Consider the following 26,220-nt stretch of genomic DNA (forward strand, 5'->3'; position numbering starts at 1 on the left):
ATATATATATATATATATATATATATATATATATATATAATTTTTTTTTAAAAAGCCAACATCATCTGGATTAATATGACAGCCAGACAAAAGAGGCAAGAAAGACACAGAACAAAAGTGCAAACAGGTGGGGGCTCCGGGGGGTGGCTCAGTGGGTTAAAGCCTATGCCTTCCGCTCAGGTCATGATCCCTCAGTCCTGGGATGGAGCCCTGAATCGGGCTCTCTGTTCAGTGGGGAGCCTGCTTCATCCTCTCTCTCTCTGCCTGCCTCTCTGCCTACTTGTGCTCTCTCTCTCTCTCTGTCAAATAAATAAATAAAATCTTAAAAATAAAAGTGCAAACAGATGAATAAAACAAAGGAAAATAACAAAATGAGGATTGATCCACGGAATGAAACATCCACCTAATAGGAATTCTGGAAAGAAAGGGCAGGCAGAATGTTCAGGTTATAATACAGAAATAGCAGGGGAAAAAGGTCCAGACTCGAAGATGCACAATTCACACAAGGACTTCAGAACGGAAGGTCCCGTCAGGTCTCATGCAGGACACCGCACAGCACCTGCACGCAGAAGACTCTTGCATCTGCTTCCCTCACCTGCCCCAGATATCTGGCACAGACACTGGACTCTGACAGTCTCTTGGGCATCTTGGCTTAGATGTGATTTTCTCCTCCAAACCTGCTGCTCCCTGTGTCTCCCTCTCTCAGTTAAAGGCACACCATTCTCCTAGATGCCCGGATGAAAACTCGAGTCATTCCTGCTTTCGGGTTCTCTCCTGCCACATCCAATTAAGAGCCCAGACCGACGATGTCTCCCCATCTCTACTGCTACACTCTGTTCCCAACCTTCACTGCCTCCCTGGTTCATAGTAACGGCTTCCCGACTGATCTTCCTGCTCCCTGCCCATTCCCACCTCGGCCCTTTGGGAGTGTGTTTTGTTTTTTGTTTTTAAGACTTCATTTATTTATTTGACAGAGAGAGCATGAGAGAGCAAAAGCAGGGAGGAGGGGCAGAGGCAGAGGGAGAAGCAGAGTCCCCGCTGAGCAGAGAGCCCAACTCAGGGCTTGATTCCAGGACTCCAGGATCATGACCTGAGCCCAAGGCAGACGCTTAATCAACTGAGCCACCCAGGTGCTGTCGTGTTCCCTTTCTTGTAATGTTCTTTCCCAGATCAACCCAGGGCTCCTCATTACTGAGGCCTGTGCCCAATGCTACCTCCTCAGAGAGGCCTCCCTTGACCGGTTCAGCTAACGTGCTCCTTATAACCCCATTCCTCTTTTATTTTCTTCCTAGTACTTATCAATCTGCAGGGATCTCATGTACTTGTTTATATTTTATCATCTCTTTCCCACACCAGAATGTAACCTCCATGAGAATGGGGAAGTTATTGTTCTATTTCTAGCTCTCAGGCTTCCCTGAAATCAGTATCTACAATAAGTGTCTGTTGAATGAGTGAGTAAAGTTATATATACTTCACCACAACATTTTAGAACACCAAAAATAGAGAACAGATCCCTAAGTTCCCAAGAAAATGAAACTGGCTACCCACAAAAGAATCAGAATAAGAATCAGAATGGTCTGTTGCTCAGAAACAATCCCAGCACTGGAGGAAAATGTAGTCATACTTCAAAGTTCTGAGAGAAATGGTTTAGAGCCTTGGATTAGACACCCAGTCAAACTTGCCATCAAATATGGGAGCAAGCTTTGCACAGTGGCAGTATCGTAGCCAATGAGGTTTATCCAAGGCGTGATTGTTGCTAATTGAAATATGGGAGCAAGACGAAGAATTTTTGAACGTGGACAGACTCAGAAAATCTGCTGTCCATAAACATTCTCTGAAAGAATTACTCACAGGCATCCTGAGCAAAAAGCAAAGACTATTCCCACCCCCTCAACCCCAACAACACATAGGATCCAGGATCCAGTTTATATAGTAAAACTAGGTCAGCACCATACTAAATAAAATAAATCTCAGAATTGAATCTGTGCAGCAGTTCTGGAAAGCAGTTAGTCCAAATTAAAAACAAGAAATCAGAAGACTCAGAGGGGTAAAAAAAAAGCCTTCAAAAGAAAATAATGTGTAAAAAAAATTATATAATTAAGAAACAGAAAGGATTTTACTGATAAAGGAAAAATACGAAATAGTATCATGTTCCCTCTTCCCACTTCTTTTCCCAATTGTTTTTCTGCTGGTCTTTAACTTACAATCTCCTTTTAAAAATGTAACCTCAACTTTATTGAAATATAAGTTCTATACAAAAAAATACTCAGATTTCAAATATACAACTCAGCGAGTTTTTTTTTTTAAACATTATTTTATTTATTTGACAGAGATCAGAAGTAGGCAGAGAGGCAGAGAGAGAGGAGGAAGCAGGCTCCCCGCGGAGCAGAGAGTCCAATGTGGGGCTCGATCCCAGGACCCTAAGATCATGACCTGAGCCGAAGGCAGAGGCTTAACCCACTGAGCCACCCAGGCGCCCCAACTCAGCGAGTTTTTGACAGGCGGCTGGTATGTTGTAACAAAGACCAGCGTAACTACAATTGATCTAGAGGTAGATTCGCATCCATGTCATATCTGCGTCCCTCCTGAGGGTTCCTTGGCGGACAAAGCCCTGCAAAACCATTTCTACGGTCGAGTCCAGCTTCGCCTGTTCCAGAGCTCCCTAGGAGCACAGGGCAGGCATTCTTCATTGTCTGGCTTTATGCACTCAGCACGAGGGTTTTTACAGTGATCCACGTTTGTGGCAGCCACCAGCAGTCTGTTCTCTAGAGTTGAGAAGTATTAAATCGCATGAATACAGCACAATTTTGTTTATCCATCTTCTTGCTGATGATCATTTGGGCAGTTTAAAGTTTTGAATATTATGAGTAAAGCTGTTGTCAATAATCTTATACAAATCTCACAGAGGATGAAGTTTTCATTTCTCTGCAGAAACTCTAGGATCAGAATTATTGGTTCATAAATTAAGTGTAATTTTAACTATAGCAAACATCCACCTGTTTTCCAAAATAGATGCACCATTTTGCGTTTTGACAATGTATGAGAATTAGAGTTGTTCCATATTCTCGTCAAAGAGTGCAGTATTGTCAATATTTTAAATTTTAATCATTGTCGCAGGTGCGGTATGCTATCTGATTGTGGTTTCCATTTGCATTTCCCTAACAACTAATGATACTGAATATAATTCTTAAGCTTTTTGGCCATTATATTTTCTTTTGTCAATATTTCTTTACCTATGATTTTTTATTATATTGCTTGCTTTCTGACTACTGAGTTGTAAGAGTTCTTTACATATTCTGGAAACAAGTTCTTCTTCAAGTATAGTGTTAAAAATACTTATTCCAGCCTGACTTTCAGTTTTCTCAGCAGCATCTCAAAAAAAAAAAAAAAAAAAAAAAAAAAAAAAAAAGAAAGAAAAAAAAAAAAGAAAGAAAGAAAGAAAGAAAAGAAAAGAAAAAGAAACTAATTTTAAAGTCAGATTTATCGAATTTTTGTATTTGATTCTGCCTGTTGTGTTCTATTTGCCCCATCTGTGTGTCCTTTCCCCCTTTTTCTTCTTTTTCTTTAGAGTGTTTACTACTCTGGTTCACCTCCTTTGTTGAATTATGAGCTATACCTTTGTTTTGTTCTTCTGGTGGTTTCCTAGGGGTTAGAGCGTATGTCTTTACTCACAACACTGCACTTTGAAGTGATGTCTTATCACTTCACACAAAGCTCAAAAACCTCACAGTGATATACTTCTATTTCTCACCTTGAGGATCTTGGGCTTTTGTTGTTATGTGTTTTCCATTTACATAATATTCCAACATTATTTTTGGAACAGTCAAAGATCCTCTTAAAGAGATTTAAATAAGAAAAATATCTTATCTATTTATATATACAGTTCCCATTTCCCAAACTCTTAATCCCTTTGTACAGATCCATAATTCCGTCTGCTATCATTTTCTTCTTCCCGAGAACTTTCTTAAAAAGTGATGTCTTGGGGCACCTGGGTGGATGAGTCAATTAGGCATCTGACTCTTGGTTTCAGCTTAGGCCATGATCTCAGAGTCGTGGGATCAAGCCCCACATCAGGCTCCAACCTCAGTGCAGAGTCTGCTGGAGATTTCTGCCTCTGTCTCCCTCGGCCCTCTCCCTCCCCTGTTCTCTCTCTTGCTCTCTCAAATAAATAAATAAATAAATAAATAAAACGTTAAAAAAAAATGTTATGTCTTGTAGTGTGGGCCTGTTGGTAAGAATTGCTTTAGCTTTTGTACACATGAAAAAAGTTTTATTTTGCCTTATTTGGAAGATGTTTTTGCGGGCATAGGAATCGAGGGAGATGGCTTCTTTTCTGTTAGTCAGTCATTTACAGATGTTGCTCCCTGACTTCTCACCTGCACTCCTGCCACCTGCCGAATCTGCTGTCACCCTCATTTTTGTTCTTCCATGTAGAATGTCTTTTTCTCTCCGGTTGCTTTTCAGATTTTCCCCTTTATCACTGTGGGCTTCGAGCACTCTGATTTTGATGTTCCCTAGTGTAGTTTTCTTCATGTGTTCTGTGCTTGGGGTTTGCTGAGATTCCTGCGTCTGCGGACTTAAAGCGCTTGTCAATTGTACACAATGTTTGTTATATTTTCAGTGTCTTTTGGGGTTCTTCCCACTTTCTCCTCGCCTTTGGGCACTCCCCAATGACACATATTAAACCACCTGCAGTTGTCCCACAACTCACTGATGCTCTGTTCATTTGTTTGCCTTGTTCTTTTTTCCCCCTTCTGTGTGTTTTATATTGGAGAGTTTCTATTATGATGTTTTTAAGTGCACTCATTTTTTTCTTTTGAAAAGTCTAATCTGCCATTAATCCCAGCCATTGTAGCTTTCACTCACACACTGATGTTTCCATCACCAGAAGTCCAGTCTTTGTCTTTTGTATATGATCCATGCACTGCTTGAATTTCTGAACATAAAGAACATCTGAAATAAGTGTTTTAATACTTTTGTCCGCTAATCCCAACATCTGTTCTAGGTTGGTTTTCGTTCATGGATTCATGGATTTTTCTCCTCATATAGATCATAACTTTCTACTTTTTTGCAAGCCGTGTAACTCTCTAGTGCATACAAATACACGCACACACACACATATATGCATATAATACATAATTATATAAAGTACAATATACATACAATACATAAATAGCTATGCAGATATATTTCTATGTATGGTATTAAATTTCATGGGAGAGACTGATTGTTAAAAATGTCTAAGATGATACGCTCTAGTTCCATCCATGTTGTTGCAGAGGTTGCCGGGGGGAGGGGGTTTGGGAGAAGGGGGTGGGATTATGGACATTGGGGAGGGTATGTGATTTGGTGAGTGCTGTGAAGTGTGTAAACCTGGTGATTCACAGACCTGTACCCCTGGGGATAAAAATATATGTTTATAAAAAATTAAAAATTAAAAAAAAATATTATTTTATTACATTTAAAAAAAAATGTCTAAGATGATTCGTTAAGGGGCTGATAATCTTAAAAGTTTGAGAAATGCTCTCCTAATAACAGTGGTTCTCCTGCCTTCGGGAACGTCCTCATTTGTGCTAATGGGCACTGTGCTGAACACTGATCGTCTGTAGGTGTCTGTTCTCTGTCTGTGAGGCTCTCTCCCCTCCAGCACCCTGTCCCACGAACTCTAGCCAGCTTGATGAGACTCCCTGGTCTCTCAGCCCCACTTCCTGGACTTGGGGGTGAGGGAAGGGTGGCTTCTCGGCTCTACCTTGCTTCCTCTCCTGGCACAGGGCCAGCAAGCTTTCTCAAGATAATCACAGTGCCCTCTACCTGCTTCTTTCTCTAAGATATCACTGTCTTTCTAAGCTCGAGGTCCAGTGTCTTGAAAACCACTGTTTCCTGGATTTGGGTTGTTTTACGCAGGAAGGAAAATCTGTTCCCCATTACTCTGTCTTGGCTGACAGTGGAAGTTGGTTCCATTCACCTGAAATGGTACAGATTTGGTGGCCTGGGATCCCACAGGTCTCCTTCTAGGAAAGTTGAGTCACACTATTTCCATAACAAATTAATTCTTAAGAAATTATAACATTATAAAGGCTGGTTATTTAATTTTAGAACCAACCTGAAAGAAAGCATAGGAAGGTTACAGTTCCAGAATAGAATGTAATGTTATCCAGAGACCTTGACAATGGGACACACAGCCCTGTGCTGGTTGGCAGCTCTGAGTGCAGGCATCTTGGAGGGAAACAGGGAAGAGCTCTAATATCCTGACCTACCAAGGTGGTGGGGCGAAGCATGATAATCAACAATGGATGTACCGAGAAGCAGTATAAAATATACTGCTAAAAGCTATCATGACGAAGCAATAGCACTAAAGCTAAAATGTTCCTAGCAGGGCTTGGGAATGAAGGGAGGGAAAAGAGAAGAAGCAGTGAAGTGAGCTGAATTTTTATTTTCCTTCATGTAAAGTAACAGATCTTTAAAAGTTGATAAAGCAGAAGCACAGGGATGAGCATAATCTCTACAGCCACACTGTCCGTTATGGTAGCCGCTAGCCACCTGTGACAGTGGAATGACCGAAATGTTGCTAGGGTGACTGAGGATGCAATGTTTTTATTTTATTGAGTTTTTATTAATTAAAATTTAAATTTATAGCCACATGCAGCCAGTGGCTATTGCATTAGATAGCACAGATAGAGATGTTTCCATCATCTTAGAAAGTGTTTTGGACAACATTGGTCTAGAGTTTGGGAGACAATTATTGAAGAATCAAAACCAGAAATGATTAAGCATGACAAGTGCTTAGCCCTGGAGCTAGGGGGAAATTCAAGGGGGGGTTTTATTCTTCATATTATACCTACTGAATGCTTTGACAATTCATTATTCAAATCATATTTTACTCTGCGTCCAGAATGCTCATCTCAACCTATAATCAACCTCAATGGCCACAACAATCCATTCCCGAAGAATTTTTGTGACTTTTGGTTCAGAGTAAAAAGCAATTTTATTATTTTTTAAATATTTTATGTATTTATTTGTCAGAAAGAGAGAGAGAGAACAAGCAAGGGGAGCAGCCCGCAGCGGAAGAAGCAGGCTCCCTGCTGAGTAAGAGCCTGATGAGGGGCTCTATCCTATGACACTGGGATCATGACTGAAAGCAGACACTCAACTGACTGAGCCACCCAGCTGTCCCTAAAAAAATTTTTTTAAAGGGAAGACATTTGTTTTTATAAATTCTAAGTCCTATTTCACAGAAGTTGTTAATTTCTTTTCTACCTCACATCTGTGGCTTTGATAAAATGCAAATTATTGTAGTTCATAAAATCAAATTGCTATTCATCACTCTCCAGGCCATAGCTTTACTTCTTAAATACTCAGTTCTTCGATTTCTGTGATCCTTAAAGAAAGTTCCATCTTTTCTCAACAGTGAAAGTGGGAACTTCTGAGAGAGAGAAAGACAGCATTTGCTGGTGTCCTCTGAGCATCCCCATGTGAGGAGGAGCTGGCCGAACCCATTTCCCATGGGAAACAGGAGATGGACAGTATGAGAGGCAGGGGCACTTTTTTTATTTTATTTTTATTTTTTTTTAAAAGATTTTATTTATTTATTTGTCAGAGAGAGAGTGCGAGCGAGAGCGAGCACAGGCAGACAGAGTGGCAGGCAGAGTCAGAGGGAGAAGCAGGCTCTCTGCGGAGCAAGGAGCCCGATGTGGGACTCGATCCCATGACGCCGGGATGATGACCTGAGCTGAAGGCAGCTGCTCAACCAACTGAGCCACCCAGGCGTCCCGGCAGGGGCACTTTTTAATTTACATTCTTTAGCGTTTGATCTTTTTGGTAACAAGGAGCATATATTTCTTTTGCAATTAAATAAATCTACCAATAAAAGGTAGATTAAATATATATAAAACTAAGTGTTTGGCCCCAGCTTTTTAGGAAAAGAAGACCAAAATCCCTGACAAGGCCTATAGAGGCCTTCATGATGGACTCCATGCAGCACCCTCACCACTCATCCCCCTCTCATTGTCTGCACCCCAGTATCACCCTGCTTCCTTGGGTCCTCAAACATGCCAGCTTTCCTCCTATTGCTGGCTTTTACAACATGCCGGGCTCCTTGCCTAATTGCTTGAAGTGCTTCACCCTCTCCTGACCATTGTTGCCTTCAGATCCCAGCTAAAATACCACTTTCTCAGGGAATCTTCTGTGGCAGTTTGTATCTTCCAAAAGTGGTCCTAATATCTCCTATCCCATATCCTCTTCTGCAGCGGTGACCTTGCCACAACCCTCACAAGAGAAGTTCATTTCTCCAGCCCCCTGAACCTGGGAAGACTTAGTGAGCTATCTGAACAAGAGAATACAGGAGAATGTTGTATTGTCAGAAAGATGGGCTCAAGATGTCTCGAAAAGACCTGGGGCTTCCTTATGGGTCTTCCGGAACATTCACTCTTAGAACCCAGTGCCCTGCTATAGGAAGTCCAAGTCACATGGAGAGACCACATGTAGATGTTCCGGTTGACAGCCCAGCCCAGCGCCCTGCCCAGTGCCCTGCCCGGAGCCCTGTGAGGGAGCCATCTTGAATGTGTAGCCAGCTGGGTGACTGCGGCCCCGGCTGACATCTGGCAGCAACTGAGTGACAGACCCCAGGTAAGAACCACTGAAGTGAGCCCAGCCAACGCCCAGCCAACGCCCAGAACCTTTTGTGGTTCTGAGGGTGGCGTTTTAGAGCAAAAGACAGTGAGTTCATCTTCTCAAGAGGGTAAGGCCCCTGTATATATTCTCATGGCTCTGCCTTTCAAGAATAACTACTGGTAATAATACGGGTCCACCATAAGCCAGGCACCTTATAAACACCATCTTATTCAGTCCTCGCAAGAATCCTGTGTGGGAAAGCAGAATCCACCCCCCCCACCACCACCACCAATCCTTGAGTTACAGAAGCAAGAGAGGTTGAGAACACTTACCCTCAGTACGCAGCTAGGATGTGAGCCTAGGGAGCCCCTTCATTGCCCTCAACAGAGTTCTAATTATATCTTATCTTTGTAATTATTTGGATTAATGTCTCCTGCTCCTCAGAACCAAATTGTGAGCTCCACAGGGGTTGGGACCAGGTCTGCTTTTGTTCATGGTGATCCCTAGTGTCTAAAATGTGCTCAATAGAACAGAGAGTAAATCTCAGTGGTTTCTAGGGAGCTCATTTTCAGTGTGAACAAGGAATAAAATGCCAATTACCTCATTATTCTTTATGACCTAGTACATACCTTGTAGTTTAGCGGAGAAATATATATTTGGCATTCAGAAGAGTGCTTGGGGACAGACTTCAGAGCAGGCACATCTGGGTTCACATCCGGCTTGAGCAGTCTATGACCTTGGCTAAAGTCATCGTTTCGTCACCTGTAATACTGGATAAATACCTTGCCAGCTGTTGAGGGGATGAAATGACATATGCAAAGTCCCCAAACACAGCCATTGGCATACCACCCCAACAAAGGGTTCCACTGTCAAACATAACAAACAGAAGAGTCTTCCAATTTGCGGTAGAAGTGTCTGCTCAGATGAAAGCCTAGCTCAGACGTGAGCACCTACTGAACACGGTAGAAAGAAATTGAGCCTGGGCTTTTGCACTCAGTGGGTGACACTGAGGGGAGCGATGCTGTTTACTGGGTTCAAATTTGCATTATATTGTTTCAAACCTTGACTAAAGATTCAGTGCAAAGTATTTAATATACCAAATGAGGCCATGTGGTGAGGACGTGGAGGTAGAGAGCATCCTCCCTAGGGCGCGGGCCAGCCAGCTGGGGAGGAACTCTCCCTAGGCCCAGATCTCCAGCCATGTGCACCCTGAGATGGAAGGGTGAACATCTGGGGCTTCGAGGCTTTCATTCCAACTGTTCAGAAGCTGCAGCTGCTGAAAGCAGCGAAAAGATCAACACTTACAATGGCTCAGGTAGCAGAGAGGATCCATTGGACAAGCAGAGGCCTTGGGATCTCCTCTGTGGACGGTGGTCCACAGCTGCTGGGAACCTGGCATTCCATTCTGCCTGCCTGTTGCCTGTGGGGCATCTCCTTTCCCTCTGAACCGACCGGGCACTTGCCATAATCTGTGCCTCAGGAGATGACACACAGCCCGTGTGGACAGTAGGACTAATGTATCCATTAGTCAGACTAAAGGGCATTATTTGCATTTACAATAAGAGACTTACCAGGGGGGTGTCCCCCCATTTAAGGAATGTAGATGACATGGGGAGCTGGCATGTCACCCCGCTGTTGCCACAATTTATAAACTCGGGAGCATGACTCTCTTTTGTTTGACCAGTGGGGTTAGAATAAAGCCCCCACTGGTTCAATACGGAGCAGCCCAGTTAGTCCTTTATAGAACAAAAATGCTTACGAAGGTCATAAATCATAACCTTGGCCCTAGGCCACGTGACAGACAGTTCCTGTTTCAGTCTGAATGCGGATGGAAGGAGTAAGAAGCTCAGTTCGCCAGGAACGTGTGCTCCGGGTTGGAGCCACCATCTTGACTGAAGGGTGGGGGCCTCACGGGGAGGGGGGGTGGTGGGCTAGAGAGCCAGGAGGAGCAAAGGGGCAGCTTTGGGAGCAAGTCCTCAACCAGAATGTCTCCTTTTTCCCATCATGTGGTTAATTCCTTTGAAAAGATGGGTCAAAAGAAGGCTTCCCTTTTTTTTTTTTTTTTTTTTTAATCAAGGAAAGGTGGAGCAAAGCCAGGGCTGGGTTTACGGCCAACAATGCCCTATAAGACTTTGCATCATTCTTGTCTGCAACTCCTGCATCTGGGAAACAGTGTCAGAGGCAATCCTCTCAGATTTCCTAAAGTGCTGACTGTGACCTAAAGAACTGCAGTGAACCACAGGTGCCTTGCTCTCACTCATTCAAGTCATATCTTCCACAACGCTGGCCACCACTGTAAATGTGGCACTTGCTCCAATATCATGATATTTTAAAAGTTATTTTTTAATTGTTTCTGGTTTTCACCTTAACTTGGATATTGCTATATATTTGCCAGCTAAATTCAAGGATTGCTAACATTAGTCTAAATTATACATTATTTTTCCTTCTATGAAACTACTTTTAATTCTTTGCTCTTTTCCCTTTCCTTTTTTCTGGGTAGAGTTCCTATCTGAGCTAAGAGCCAAAGCTACCAGCCAACTGCTTGCTGGGGCGTGCAGGGAACCCTGCTATTACTCAGGTAACAGATAGGTTTAATTTTCTAACTGGAATTACATCTAGGGAGAGCCAGTGGAGATGCGTACCTTAACTTAGGCACGCTATTAGAATGCAAATGACAGGAGCTGAGCAGAGAAAGTGCTTTTTAGGAGGATGTTTAGGAGTCTGGGCAGAAATAAATCAAATATATTGGCCCGAGCATCTTCCTAACTGGGAGGACATAGCAGGTTCCTCGTACTTAATCTGCCACCCAGACCTGAGCCACCGAAAAGAAAATGGACAAAGCAAGAAGAGTTGCTGAAGATTTAGATAGCTTTTACTCTTCCAAAATCTGAAAGCAAGCTGGGTTTGGAGGAAGCGGTAATTAGGCTGCAGTGTCTGGTATCTTCAAAAATAGCACAAAGTGTCACTGATTTAGGAAATAAAGGCTTGGCTTAAGATCCCTGCTGGCGGAGGACATCTAGGAGCGCTCCAGCCTCTGCCGTCCTCACCGCACTGTTTGAGGACCATGAGAAAGGGAGGAGGCAGAGAGAGGCGTCCCCGTTCCCAGGCACCCGCAGCTGACACAGGGCAGAGTCCTGAACACCTTCCTCGAGGCAAAACTGTTAACACCAGACAAGCAACTCACTTTTGACAAAGCTGTTTGACAACTAGCCACTCTGGAGAGTAGAATAGTTTTAGCTAGAAACTTTGAAAGTTAAAACTTCATGAAAGGCAGGAACTGCTATTGGAGAAATATCATAAAACATCTTTTTAATGTGAACACTACTTCATACAATGAAAAACTATTTACAATGTGTTGCTTCCAGACCGGTCGCCGTTAACATCGCGTGGCTACCCAGCGGGCGTCTTCAGCCAGAGGCTTCCATCCTGCATGTTCTCCTTGTGCTCGACGGCTCTCCAGGGCCCCTGGGGACTTGGGGCATCTGTCCACTTACATTCTCCCTAGTAATTATGGCTCAGCAGGCACGCCACCAAAATCATCTATAACCCAGAGACTCTGGCAATCATCTATAAACAAAATGCGTAGATTAGATTTCTCTCCAATAAATACTACTTTGACAATACAATCCATTTCCATCTCAAGAAATTGTTTTCAGCCAGAGAAAACATTTTTTTTCTCAATGGAACTAGAGCGAATAGTCCTGTTGTTCACACCGGAACTGTTATGATGTCTTTGTATACAAATATAGCATATTTTGGCCAGGAATATAGTTTCTTGTTAAAGAGTTTATTTGCCTTCACACGCAGAATTGCTACATACATTCACAGTTTAATAGACTGTAATTAGCTATTCCAGTTGTGCTTTAAAATCCCAAATATTATTTTCATTAGTGAGTGCAAAGCAAATGTCCCATTTGACTACAATTGGTCCTAGAGTTATAAACTCCATAATGGTTTCTAGAAAAGTCCTTCAATCTCCAGTTTCATCATTTGCTTTTTCAGGTATGACTTCCAGGCTCCTGCGCGGCTTCTGAACGTCGGCATTTTCTGTACCTGGTTTATTTAGTCCACATGAAAGAGCAGCATAATGGATTTGTTTCAGGTTCTCCAAAGTCTCGTTCTTAGCATATTTCAGAAGGTCCGCTTGTCCCTGTAACAAGATATGCAATTAAATGTTAGGTGTGACATGACTTCTTCCTGCAGTCTGACAATATAGATCTTCCACTGAACGAGAAACATTTTGATGCCGCATGAGGGCATGTTATTTGATACTGGCTCTGCATCTGAATAGGTCAATTTTAATAAAAAAACAAGATTGTTTTCCCCACCAAACTCCAAGAGTGTGCTGTGTCTTCAGTCCTTTCTATTTATCAGTCTGAACTGATTCGGTGTGTGTGGACCACAGCTGCCTACCCTGGTTAGAAGTATATCTTTAGCTAACTTGTTTGGCCCATCTTGGTTTTTCTCTTTTAAGATCTGCTTTATTTTTGGCTTTTCATTCTGAAATTAATATAAATTCACAGAAGGATACAAATATAGTACAAAGAGGTCTTCTGTACTTTTTCCTAAATTTTTCCCAGTGGTTCCATCTTACATAACTATGGTCCAGTATCCAAACCAGGCAGCTGGCACAGATGCCAGGCATGTGTATAGCTCTGTGTCACTTCATCCTAAGGCGGATTCATGTAACCACCCCTACAACCAACACACGGAGCTACTCTGCTGCCACAAAGATTGCCCTGGTACCATGACTCTATCATCACACCCATCCCCCACCATCCCTAGCCCCTTGAGCACCCTGAGTCTGGTCTCCATTTATAAAGATGTGCTTTGGAAGCAAGCTTTGGCAGACAGGCACACAGCAAGTTTTCACTGACTACTTGCTAAAGAAGGAAGGAAGGAAAGGATTCTTTACTTTGGATAAACTTTCTTAGCCAAGTTGTAATTTCTTTCATAGTGTGTGGCCAATTTGACATATATGCCATCTAGCCACATACAGGTCAAAACACAATGGGAAAGACTGGGAGTCTTCACTGGGAGTCCGTCAGCCTTATCACTCTTGACATTTTGACCAGAGCATTCTTTTGCTGGGTGGTTTGCGGGGGGTAGGTGGTAGGCAGCTCTGTTGTGCATCTCAGGCTGGGTAGCAGCATCCCTGGCCTTTATCCGCTAGAGAACAGTAGCACACCTTCAGCTGTGACAACCAAAATGTCTGCAGATGTTGTCAAATGTCCCTGGGGGTTGAAACTGCCCATGTATCAGCCAATCATTAAGATGACTGGTTAGGAGAGACAATGTGGTGCTCCACTGGAAATTGCAATGTTCCCACTTTGGTAGAACTTTGGTTCTATTTTTCCTTCCTATTTTTAACTGCCTTCCATGAATAGTCTTTCTACTTATTCTATTACCTTCCCTTCTTATTTTTCTTGTTTGCTATTTTTTTCCTCTTCTCAGGCTCTAAGTTTATTCTATTATTCTCTTTACTATCCCTCCATAGTTTGGCTTTTTCTTTGGTCATACATGCTTGGTACGATTCTTTCTTCCTCCCTTTCTGTTTTTTTTTTTTTTTTTAACGGCCTCCCAATGTGCATCTCCATTAAACTACTCCTGTACAACAAAAGCTGGGGTCCAGCTGCCCAGGGTAACAGGTATAGGACTTGGCTTGGCAGGCAGCTGGACTATAATCAAATCTCAGTCTCTGGGGAGACCAAATTACAATGTAATTTTAAGCGACTCGGAGGCCAGAATCCACAGAATGGTTTGCTGTTTACCACTTACTGTTCATGATTTTCCTACTTTACAAAGACCTTTAATTAGTAACTATAAATAGATGCTCCGCTGCTTAGTTTAACTGAAGGAGCTTCATTTTTTAATTCATTCTTACTAGTCACTGGATTCACATACTGAAATTTTACAAGCAGTAAGGCCTTTGTATATAAATACAGAATATTGTGCCCAAAATGTAATTTCTTGTTAAAGAGTTTATTTGCCCTCCCATATGGGATTGCTACATACGTTTATGGTTAATAGACTATAACTAGATATTCCATTTGTGCTTTAAAATCACAAACATTTTTTAAAATTAATAACTTTATTTTTTTAGAGCAGTCTCAGGTTCACAGCAGAACTGAGCAGTAAGTACCGAGATTTCCCATATGCCCCATCCCGACAAGAGGCACCACCCCGTCCGCTACCGACAGCCTGCCCCACCATGGCGCGTCCATTTGTTATAACTGATGAGCCTACCCTGCACATCACTGTCACTACGTCCACAGTTTACATTAGGGCTCACTCTTGGTGGTGTACATTCTGCGGGTTTGGACAAATATGTAATGACCTGTATCCACCACTATAGGATTACACAGAGTAAGTTTCACTGCCCTAAATATTCTCTGTGCTCCATCCACTCATCTCTCCCTTCCCCCTAAACCTGGGCAATCCCGATCTTTGTACTAACTCAATAGTTTTGCCTTTTCCAGAATGTCATATGTATGTAGCCTTTTCAGATGGGTTTCCTTCCCTCTGTATGATGCATTTAACTTTCCTCCATGCTTTTTATGGCTTTATAGCTCATTTGTTCTTAATGCTGGATGTACCACAGGTACATCCATTCCCCTACAGAAGGACAAGGTTTGGCAATTATGGATACAGTTGCTGTAGGCATCCATGTGCAGAGTTTTGTGTGGTGTAACTTTTCAATTCATTTTGGTAGATACCAAATGGAGCATGATTGATGCATCAAATAGTATGTTTGGTTTTGTAAGAAACTGCCATACTGTCTTCCACAAGGGCTGGGCCATTTTGCATCCCACCAGCAACGAATGATGGTTCCTACTGCTCCACACCCTTACCAGCATTTGATACTGTTAGTGTTTTAGATTTTGGTCATTGATGGATAAATACTGATGTCTCATTTTTGCTTTAATTCACAATGCTCTCATATTTAATGTTGAATAACTTTTCACATATCTACTTGCCATCTGTGTATCTGCATTGGTAGTGTCTGCTCAGGTCTTTTGCCCATTTGTAAATCAGACTGTTCATTTTCTTATTGTTGAATTTTAAGAGTTCTTTGTATATTTTGGGCAATAGCTATTCATCAGATGTGTCTTTTATGAGTATTTTCTCCCAGTCTGCAACTTCTCTTCTTGTTCTCTTATCTTCTGCAGAGCAGAGGTTTTTAATTTTAATAAAGTCTGGTCTTATGAATTCTTTCTTTCATGGATTGTGTTGTTGGTGTTACATTTAAAAAGTCATCACTGTACTCAAGGTCATCTAAGTTTTCTCCTTTATTATCTTCCAGGAGCCTTATAGTTTCCATTTTACATTTAAGTCTATAACCTGTTTTAAGTTAATTTTTATGCAGGGTGTAAGTCTGTGTCTGTCTGTCTATCTATTTATCCAACTATCTCTATATATATTTGTGGGGCTTGGGGTTTTTTTTTGTTTTGTTTTGTTGTAGTTTTGCATGTGGATGTTCAGTGGTTTCAGGACAGTTGTTGAAAAGAATATCTTTGCTCCATTGTATTGCCTTTGCCCCTCAGTCAAAAATCAGTTGAGTGTATTTATATGGGTCTATTTCTAAGCTCTCTTTTCTGTTCCACTGATCTAATTGTCTATTCTTTCACCAATAGCACACTGTCTCGATTTCTGGAGCCTTATAATAAATCTCAAAGTAGTGTCAGTTCCCTGACTTTGTTTTTCTCCTTTTATACTATGTTGGTTATTCTGGGTCTTTTGCTTCTCCATGTAAACTGGAAAATCAATCTGTCAATATCCACAAAATAACCTTACAGAATTTTGATTGAGATTGTGTTGAATCTATAGCTCAAGTTGGAAAGAAACAACATCTTGAAAATACTGAGTCTTTTTAACCAGGAATAGATGTCTCTCCACTTACTCATTTTATCTTTGATATATTTCCTCAGAGTTTTATAGTCTTCCTCATATAGACCTTGCACGTATTTTGTTAGATTTATACCCACGTATTTCATTTTTGGAATTGGAGGACTTGGCATGTCCTCTAATATAACTGGCATTATGTTTTTAATGTCAAATTACCCTCATTCCTTGTTATTTTCTAGGAAAGTAATGGACTTCTACACACTAACCTTATTTCTTGCAACCTTACTGTAATTGCTTATTAGGTCCAGGAGTTTTTTGTCAGTTTCTTTTGGAATTTCTATACAGATAATCATGTCATCTGTGAACAAAGACAGTTTTCAGTCTTCCTTCCCAATGCACACCTTTTAGCTCTCTTTCCTGTCTCATTGCATCCACTAGGACTTCTAGTACACTGTGGAAAAATAGTAGAGTCAGGGGATATTCTTGCCTTATTCCAGATCTTAGTGGGAAAGGTTTGAAGTCTCACAAGTATGATGCTAGTTATAGGTGTTTTTTAGACGTTCTTTACCAAGTTGAGAAAATTCTCTATTTCTACTTTCCTGAGAAGTTTTTTTGTTTTGTTTTGTTTTATTTTGTTTTTAAATCATGAATGGGTATTGGATTTTGTCAAATGCCTTTTTTCAATCTACTGAGATGATCATGTGATTCTTCTTCTTTATCCTGTTGATGTGATGGATTACATTAGTTGATTCTCAATTGTTATACCAACCCTTCATACCTTTATAAACCTCATTTGTACATAGTGTACAATTTTTTATACATTGCTGTCTTCAACTTTTTAATATTGAGAATTTCTGCATCTATATTCATAAGAGATACTGATCTGTAGTTTTCTTTTCTTATAATGTCTTTGTCTGGTTTTGGTTTTAGGATAATGCTGGCCACATAGAAGGTATCAGAAAGTATTCCCTCTGCCTCTATTTTCTGGAAGAGAATGTAAAAAAAAACCAAAAAACTGGTATCATTTCATCTTTAAATGTTTGATAGAATTCACCAGTCAACCCATGTGACTGGTGCTTTCTGTTTTAAAAGGTTATACTTAGGGGCACCTGGGTGGCTCAGTCGGTTGGGTATCTGCTTTTGGGTTGGGTCATGATTCCAGGGTCCTGGGATCGAGTCCTCCGTTGGGCTCCTTGCTCAGTGGGGACCCTGCTTCTCCCTTTCCCTCTGCCTAATGCTCTCTCTGCTTATGCTCTCCCACTCTCTCTGTCAAATAAATAGAGAAAATCTTCTTAAAAGGGTGATAATTGTTCATTCAACTTCTTTAATGAGGATAGGTCTATTCAAATGGTCTATTTCTTCTTGTGTGAGTTTTGGTAGACTGTGCCTTTCAAGAAATTGGTCTATTTCATCTAATTTTTCAAATTTGTGGGACAAGAGTTGTTTATCCTATTACTTTGTCATCCTTTTAATATCCATGGGATCTGTACTGACGCCTGTTCTTTCATTTTTGATATTTGTAACTTACATCCTCCTTTTGTTTTTCCTTCCTAGTTAGCTTGGCTAAGGACACACTGATTTTAATTATCTTTTCAAAGAGCCAGATTTTAGTCCTGCTGATTTTTTCCATCAATTTCCTGAGTTCAATTTCATTGATTTCTGTTCTTGTATTTTTACTAATAAAAAATTAGTGGGTCTATGTTCAAAATACTCACTTGGCATGTCCTCTTAGACTTCACACGTCCAAAACTGAGTTCCTGATATCCTACCAGTTTCTCTAACTAACTCTTTCTAGGTTAAGACAACTCAGTTCTCGCCATGACTTGGACCAAAGGCCCCACTACCATCTTTGAGTCCTCTCCTTCTCCTGCATCCCTCACCCCACTTGTCAGCAGCCCCTATTACCTCTATCATCAATCCATATATATACATATACAGGTTCTTGGCACTTCTTCCCACCCTCATTGCCACAACAGTAGCCTGAGCCACCGTCACTTTTGTTTGAGTTTATGATTATGCCCTTCCAACTGGCCATCCTGCTTCTCTTTTCTCAACATGACAACCAGAGACACACAATTACACGCAGTCAGAACATCTCCTCCTCCTACCTTCTGTGACTCTTCATATAACGCAGTGAGAGTCAGAGTCCTTTCCCACAGCCCTTATGTCCTGCCCTTGAGCTGTTCTTACCCCCTTGATGGTCCCACCTTGTTTGCTCAGCCACTCTGATGCTGGGCCCCACAGTGCTCCTTACACACAGTAAATCCTCTCCAGCCCAGCCTCAAGGGGGCTCACTCAGCATTCCCTGTGCAGGGCAGGCCTTTACCCAGAAAGGAACATAGTTTCCTCTCTCACCTTCTTCGGGCCTTGACTACCCAACCACCATTCCAAAATGAAAACTGCCTATCCTGCCCACAGCTCTCCTTGTCCCTTCCTGGCCTTGCTTTCTCCATAATATGTACCACCATGTAATGTTCTCTGCTGCTATTTACTGTCTGTCTCTCCCATTAAATGTGAGCTCCACGAGAACAGGGGTTTTTACATCTTCAGACCACTGTTGAACCCTCCCCCTTCAGGCCTAGAACAGCAGCGGCCATACCACATGGGCTCAAGAAACAGACGGAGTGAATATAATGAGCATAAAACGTGAAAGTACCTCTTCTACCTCACAGGGGGCTCCCAAAGATGGAGGCATTTTCTTCTGCATTTATATGTATTATGAACAGGTGTTTTATTTTACTTTTACAGAAATGGAATCAAGCAAACTATTAAAGTCTTCGGTTTTCTTTTTGTTCACCAAAAATCATGCCTTGGCAATCTTTCCATGTCAGCCTATACAGACTGGCCACAGGACGATGGGGCATTTAAAAACAGAAATCCCCAGATGGTAGAGGATAATCACTGTGGTAATAATACAACTCTTTATCTGGTTGGATCTTCTGCTTCCCAAGTTCAGACAGGTCATTAACTGTATCTCGGACAGACAAGGCGATGGGCTGTTAGCCTGGGAGACACAAAGGACTCCTACAGGCTGTCAGCCTGGGTTGGGGAACCGCTGGGCTTTATCCACATTACTTCTGTTTTGTTCTGTGCATCTAAAACTGTGTGTCCGACATGTCTCGGGACTGCACCATCCAGTAAGAATAAAGAACAATCTGAAAGGGGCGATGATGATGTTTGCTGCAGCAGGGTTCACAACGCATTGCTTCAAAGACTTCAAAAGAGCAAAGGCTATTTAAAACACTGCCGCCCACCGCCACAGGGGATCTGGGTTTGAAGACTCCTACGAAACTGGCTTCACAATGTTTCCAGTTGAAAAACTCAAACCCTATTTGGTTTCACACATTCTGTTTTGAATTTCATAACTTATTCTATTTGGTTTTCATCATGAAAGACTTCTAACAACCTTAGGTCAAAATATTTAAGGTTCCTACTTAGACTCAGAACATAATCTTTAAAAGATGGAGCTAAGAGCAGGGCCAGATCCCTGTGGCTCCTGCTGAGAGTCTGCCCCGACCATGTTCCTTCTGGCTCTGCCCGTAGCTGCCTGAGATGGGGTCGGAGACTGAAGCCGCCAGAAAGGAATGATGGTGGCTGATACCAGACACTGGAGCCAGAGTCCCAGCCATACTCAATGATCAGCCAATCACCAAATTTTCTCTCTGACCATAAAACATGTCTAAGCTTTGAAAATATGTTAAAAATACTTCCAGGCACATCTGTTAGTGCTACATAGTTTTTGAATCTAAAATTAACAATCACAATTCACTGCCTTTATTTATACCTAGAGCTGAAACAATAGGGATTCTATACTTCAGTTATTTTTTTTTTTTCAAAGCTTTTTCTATCCAACTATCTATTAGAGGAGACCAGAGTTGCCTTCCTACTGAGGTGGGTGAACCAGAATGGCCACAAAGACTCCCAGACCTCTGCCACGAAACCACACAATGGCCACATGGCTAAGAGCTGGAGTGGGCAAAGATGGCCACCTGCTGTTCCCTGGGAGTTAGCAGACCTACTTCTTCCAAATTACAAGCAGTGGGAGGGAAGAGAAAAGAAAAGAGGACACTCACACCATTTTGGGAGTCTGAAGGAGGCATAAAGGTAGTCAAATACTCTTAAATTTAATGCAAGTGAGAACCCAAGTTATCAGTATCTGGCTTGACCTCAGCATGTCCAGTATCCACCCTGACATTTGTGTTGTTCTAGGGCTAAAATCTCCAACCCCAGAAGGTTCCCTTGGTTGGTAATGGACTATGCTGCCTCCTTCCTGCTTCCTTATCCACTCAGGAACACAGTGAGGAGGACAGAAGCTTCTAGGCACCCTCACTGACACTTTCTGCTCCCCCCAAGAGATGAAGCTAACTCTGGCAAAAAGAGATGGGGGCAGACACTTAGCATGAAGGCCCAGCAGGAAGATGGACTGCCACCCCGCGTAAGCCTAGCACCAACCCACAAGCTGGGCCCTTACTTAGCAAGTTGCTATGCACGTGTCCTTATTTTTCCTGTCACACTGGGAAGTCTTCAAGAGGCTGCCCATCTCCTCCCTCAGCATCACTCTGAGAGACAGCACGGGGTCTAGGATTCTTCTGCTACTTCTCACCAGAGCATCTTCTGCAACCCGAACCACAGAATCAAAACTGCAAAACCCTAACATAGTCTCATGACCAGGAAACAGTACTGGGAACACTAACTACAGCGCACTAGGCACCGTATTAAGCCCTTCACAAAGATTATGTCATGAGAGTCTCTCAATTCTGCCAGAGGCGCTCTTCCTATCCCCACTTTCATAGATGAGGAAAGTTAGGAGAGATTAAGGGCTTGGCACAAGGCAGAGTCTACACAGCATATTACACTTAAACACACAACTTTTCTCTGTGTGTTCTGATTTCTTTTTAGATTAACTAAACCACTGGGCCCAACCATAGAGCTGAGCTCCATGTGTGACACATGACACTTTCAAGCAAGCCAACTGGAATGTCTACCACCACCTCTAATGTCCTCAGCACAGACAATTCACTCTTCCTGGGCTTAAACAGAAGCACAAAAATAGAGCATTCCCTCTGTATTTATTGAATGAGGATAGAGTGAACACCTCAATGGTGGGGCTATGGGTATCTTGGTTCTGGGATATAAGTTGCCTCGTTACACTCTGACAGCTCCCTCTGAGAGGCCTGTGTGGCCGGCAAAGACTGTAGCATGTTCATCTGAGGTACAGAAGGCCTTCTTCCCACTGACATCCCAGTAAGCCTTACACTTGAAAAAAGGCCCCCGATCATCAGTCTAAAGTGAGAGCAATAAAGCCTAGCAGCATGCGCTTCTCTATAGAACATCAAATTCCTTTTAAGTGTTTCATGATTTTTTCTGTCCTTGTAGCTTCTACTACGTTCATTCACGTGTTGGGAGGGAGTGAAATGGGAACTGTATATCGCCTCATCTCCCCGCAGCAGGAAGACTCTGCTGCGGAGTCCCCAGAGGGCTCCTGGGTGCTGGCAAGGTGGATGAGGACCTGGGAGAGTGTGAGAACAGTTCTGGAAGCATTGCTCCTAACCCTGGTTCTTCCCTTAATCCAGAGCCGCTCCAGGCATATGACGCAGTGTCTGGATCACACAGGCCTGCTGGGTGAATCCCGAGACGCCCCCGGCACCTTGATCCTCTCACCCTTGCCGAGAGTTCGGCTATTTTATCACACTGACAGCTGTTCCTCAATTTTGCAGTGGTGGTACTCAAAGATTTATACAAAGTTTAATTTAAATTTTTCAATAGAAGATGTCATTTAAATTCAGAATGGACGTCTCCCATCTCAGAAACAAGTTTATGTCTCATTCACCAAAGATGGGGGGGGCTCCCAGGAGCTCCTAGGCAGCACTGTGGAGGAGGTGTGGTGTCTGAGTCAGGCCCCGACAGACGAGCAGGAAAGGCTTTCATCAGGCCAACGGGCTGTGGAGGAGCCCACCTTCCACACGTGACCTATGACTCCAACACATGATGCCTTTGGGGCCTAACCATGGCTCAGGAGCATGATTTCTATACTACAAAGCTTTCTAGAGCTCCAACTGTGTTGCCATCTCCCTATAACAGGAATGGCCATGGGAAGGGCTAAATTTCCCACTAGTGGTGAGTGTTGGCTCCTGCCCTGGGAGATCTTGCCTGACAGAACTGGTGGCTCTGGGGGTGGGGATGGGGTGAGGGTTTCAGAAGCTGCCCCTGGAGGCTCCAGACAGTGGAAGGGAGCCGGGAAGGGCAGAGATGGGAGGTCGAGAGAGGGCTCTGGGGAGCGGCACCAGGACCAGACAGGAGGGTGGCAGGTCTGGAGAGAGCGAGGGGTTGTAGAGGGAGGAGCAGGGCCAGAAGCATGAGCGTGGAAGCTCCTGAAGACACTACTTAAAACAGCATGCAAAAGCACTTCCCTTGCGCCATTAGTCTTTTAAGCACAACTTCTGCATAATTAAACATTAGCTGAGAGATTACAAATTCCACATTAGTAGGATCCAGTGTCTGAGGTTTTACTGTTTTAAGTGGACCAGAAAGAACAGTCAGCCTAATGACAAACACTACTGTAGTTTGGTTTCCTGAACCGTGCTGAAGAATCTGCACACGCCAACCAGAGGAATGGCTTTCAGCCGATTACAGATTTTCAGGAAAACAGGCAATATAATACATTTCCTATAATACATAACATAACTAAAGAATATTACCATCAATAAAGAAAAGGAGTTGCACAAAGACCATCACAGAAATTTTCGGAAAAGAAACAAATGTTAGTCTTCAGGTCTTTAAGGTAAGTACTGCACCTCAGGTAAAAACGAAATCAAGATTAATATCTTACCAGGTGCAAAGACCGTCTGGTTTATTTATTTATTTTTGGCAGAAGTCTTATGTTCCTAAAGAGAACAAATCTCTAATTGCTTTCAGGGTTTAGTTTTTAGTCTTACTTCTGAGGGTGGAGTGGCACAGAGCAGGGAGAGCTAGCTTGGCAGCAATTCATCTGGAAAACATCTTGGACTGTAATAAGCTCCATTCGAGTTTAGGATATGACACAGGTGCTAGAAAAATCCAGCATAATTTTGGCCTGTATTAACAGTAAGATAATTTTCAGACTATGAACAAAATCATACCGACAAGTCCTGCCCTGGGGTCGTTAGTGCCCTGTGCTCCCAAAGTATGAGGACAATTCTGGCCACCCCATCTTCCAAAAGACATTGACAAACTAGAGCCCTCAGAAAGCCAAGGAACCCAGTGAGGAGGGGGCCAGATGCCATCTCATCCTGGAATCTGCACAAGCTGAGCATGTCTGATCTGAATAGGGGAGGTCTAAGAGAAGACAATGAGAGTTCCCAAAGGTATAAAGGGATGTTGAGGAAGAAGGAATAGAATAATTCTGGGCTATTCTGAGGGTATTACTGAACCAGTAGAAAGAAGTGAAGTTACAGAGAGATCAAATTCTACGTACTGTATGGCAGAACACAGCTAAAACTCCATGACAGTAGAGGAGGCTGGCAAGTAGGAAGGAGGAAGCGGCACGAAGGTGGATTTGATGACCCCATGTTGTTGTGGGGCCAAGTCTCCACTCGTGATGACCCCATGTTGTTGTGGGGCCAAGTCTCCACTCGTCAAAGGGAAAATGCTTCATTTGCAGGTTCTGCCACTGTAGGATGCTCTCTGCAAAGGCAGCTGCCCATAATTGCTTCCATCCCTGTCCAGGCATCCTGCTGCTCCATCCACTAAGAGATGCAGTCCACTTCCTCCTCCCTTGAATCTGGGCTGGCCTTGACTTGCTTTGGTCAATTAAACATGGAGGAAGTGGTCTGAGGAAGCCTGGCAGCTTCCCTTTTTGTCTTCTTGGAATCTCACAGCCATCTAGGGAAGCTGGGGCTGGACTACTGAATGATGATGGTCCGTGGGGAGAGGAGGAGAGAGAGAGAGAGAGAGGGCAGAGAGACCTAGCCATTCCAGCCATCCCTGGTGAGATGCCAGTCATGTGAGTGGAAGCTTCTTGGGTATTCCAGGCCCAGCTGACCTCCCAGCTGGACCATGCCTCACAGGTGATCCTGGTCAACACCAGAGGGAGTAGAAAAGCCACCCAGCTGAGCTCAGCTAACCCAAAGAATCACGAGTTTTGGCATGGTTTGTTACACAGCAACAGAGAACTGAGACAGTTGGTCAGATGGCCGTATTTTGTGTGTTGTGACAGTGCCTTTCTGGGCACAGTGGACTGAAGCAGGTAGAGAACCTGATCCAAGGAGAACGTGATACAAGAAGAGGCTTATAACTTTAGGATTCCTGGTCTGGATGTGAAATGAAAGGACAGGCTGAGCTGATCAGATTTCCTCTCTTTGGAATTTAAATTAGGAAATGCAAGTAGATTGAGAACTTGGAATAAAAACTTCTAAGGTATAGTCAGAGCCAAAGCAACACAAGACCAAGTCATAGAGCAGCAGAAACCACGAGTGAGCAGGGGGAGCCACTGGCAGATGGAGAAGGACTGAGTGGATGACCACAGTCCCCCAGAGAAGAGCTGTCCCAGGCGCTGCTGGGCTTCCTGACTGCTGTTCACTCTCGTGCGGCCAGACCACAGCTTCTGGTCTCGGCCTCCCTGTCCTCTCCTGATCCCTTCCATGAGCCAGGATTGCTCATTTCTCCTCTGTGAGCCAGCCTGCAGGAATCTGGCTTCTTATCACCAAAAGGGACCAATTAAAACAGGGCTGTGCTACCATGAGAGTCTATCATTTGGGGAACAATAAGAAATAGAAACAATGAAAATGATCACCAGTTCAGTGAATATTTTAGCAAATGGGAAATAAAGGGAGAGGAGCATCTTGATTAAGTTCGTGGGTGGAAGACACATTAACAGAATTTCCTTCCCACATTCCTGATGAGACGAGCAAAAAGTAAAATTGGCAAACACACACATACTCGCACACACAGATACACACACACATAACACAAGCAGCAAACAAACAGAAGGGTGTGACACAATTTAAGAAACTTCCAAACCTCACAGAATACACAGTGGCAATTCATAAAAATCCCAAGAATTCTAAGAGCCACTCAAATTGGAAAGTCACAGAGTGTCCTTCTCTTTTACGTCTGATAGAGCAGAACAGATGATGGGACAGAGGGTAGGATGAAAGAGATGACACAAGACAAGTGAGGAACAGGGCTGACACACAAGTGGAGAAAACTGGACACGATATATTCAACAATGATGTTCCGACAGTGCAACACAGAGAACCCTGAGGGAAAAGGTACAAATGGGGGTCCAGCTCCCTATTTGGAGGGCTTCTGGGATGTGCTGTGGGAAGCCTGAGCCCAAGCAGAGCCCAGAGGCCCCAGTGAGCCCAGAAGATGGACTCTGGAGTTTGGGGAGGTAAGGTGGCCAGGATGTGTGTGGCAGATTGGGGGGCCTCTTAAACAATCACCATAAATATCTACGTTCAAGAAGATGGAGGATACAGTGAGCAAAGAGACGAGAGAAGTGGGGAGCTGGGAAGGACGAATAGCAGCGTAGATGCTGTGGAAGACACAATAGTATTGCTTGAAGATGCAGAACTAACAGAAACTACCAAAAAAGAAGGAAAGAAAAAAGACCTAAAAAGAAGTGAATAGTGGATCTGTCACTTCTGGAAAGGTATCAAGCAATAAATAAATTTAAAAAAATAGATATATATATGGAGCTACAGAAGAAAGGGTAAGACAGAAAAAAGATTTAAAGAAAAAAATGGCTAAAAATTCTCCAAATTTGATGGACACTATAAATCCACA

General features: G+C 42.9%; 1 protein-coding gene and 1 pseudogene across 5 annotated transcripts in view; one reads left to right on the top strand and one right to left on the bottom strand.

The window, feature by feature from the left end:
• The first annotated feature begins 1,699 nt into the window (after positions 1–1,699).
• Positions 1,700–1,808, top strand: LOC131826102 (U4 spliceosomal RNA; annotated as a pseudogene).
• A 10,094-nt stretch (positions 1,809–11,902) lies between these two features.
• PLCL2 (phospholipase C like 2) overlaps positions 11,903–26,220 on the bottom strand; it is a 192,473-nt gene continuing 178,155 nt past the window's right edge. For all 5 annotated transcript variants that reach the window (XM_059162536.1, XM_059162535.1, XM_059162532.1 and 2 more), the window contains exon 7: positions 11,903–12,760. In XM_059162536.1, the coding sequence (XP_059018519.1) occupies positions 12,581–12,760 (180 nt within the window). In that variant the 3' untranslated portion in view covers positions 11,903–12,580. The remainder of the gene's footprint in view (positions 12,761–26,220) is intronic.

Source organism: Mustela lutreola, chromosome 2 (genome assembly GCF_030435805.1).
Source record: "Mustela lutreola isolate mMusLut2 chromosome 2, mMusLut2.pri, whole genome shotgun sequence".
NCBI lineage: Eukaryota > Metazoa > Chordata > Mammalia > Carnivora > Mustelidae > Mustela > Mustela lutreola.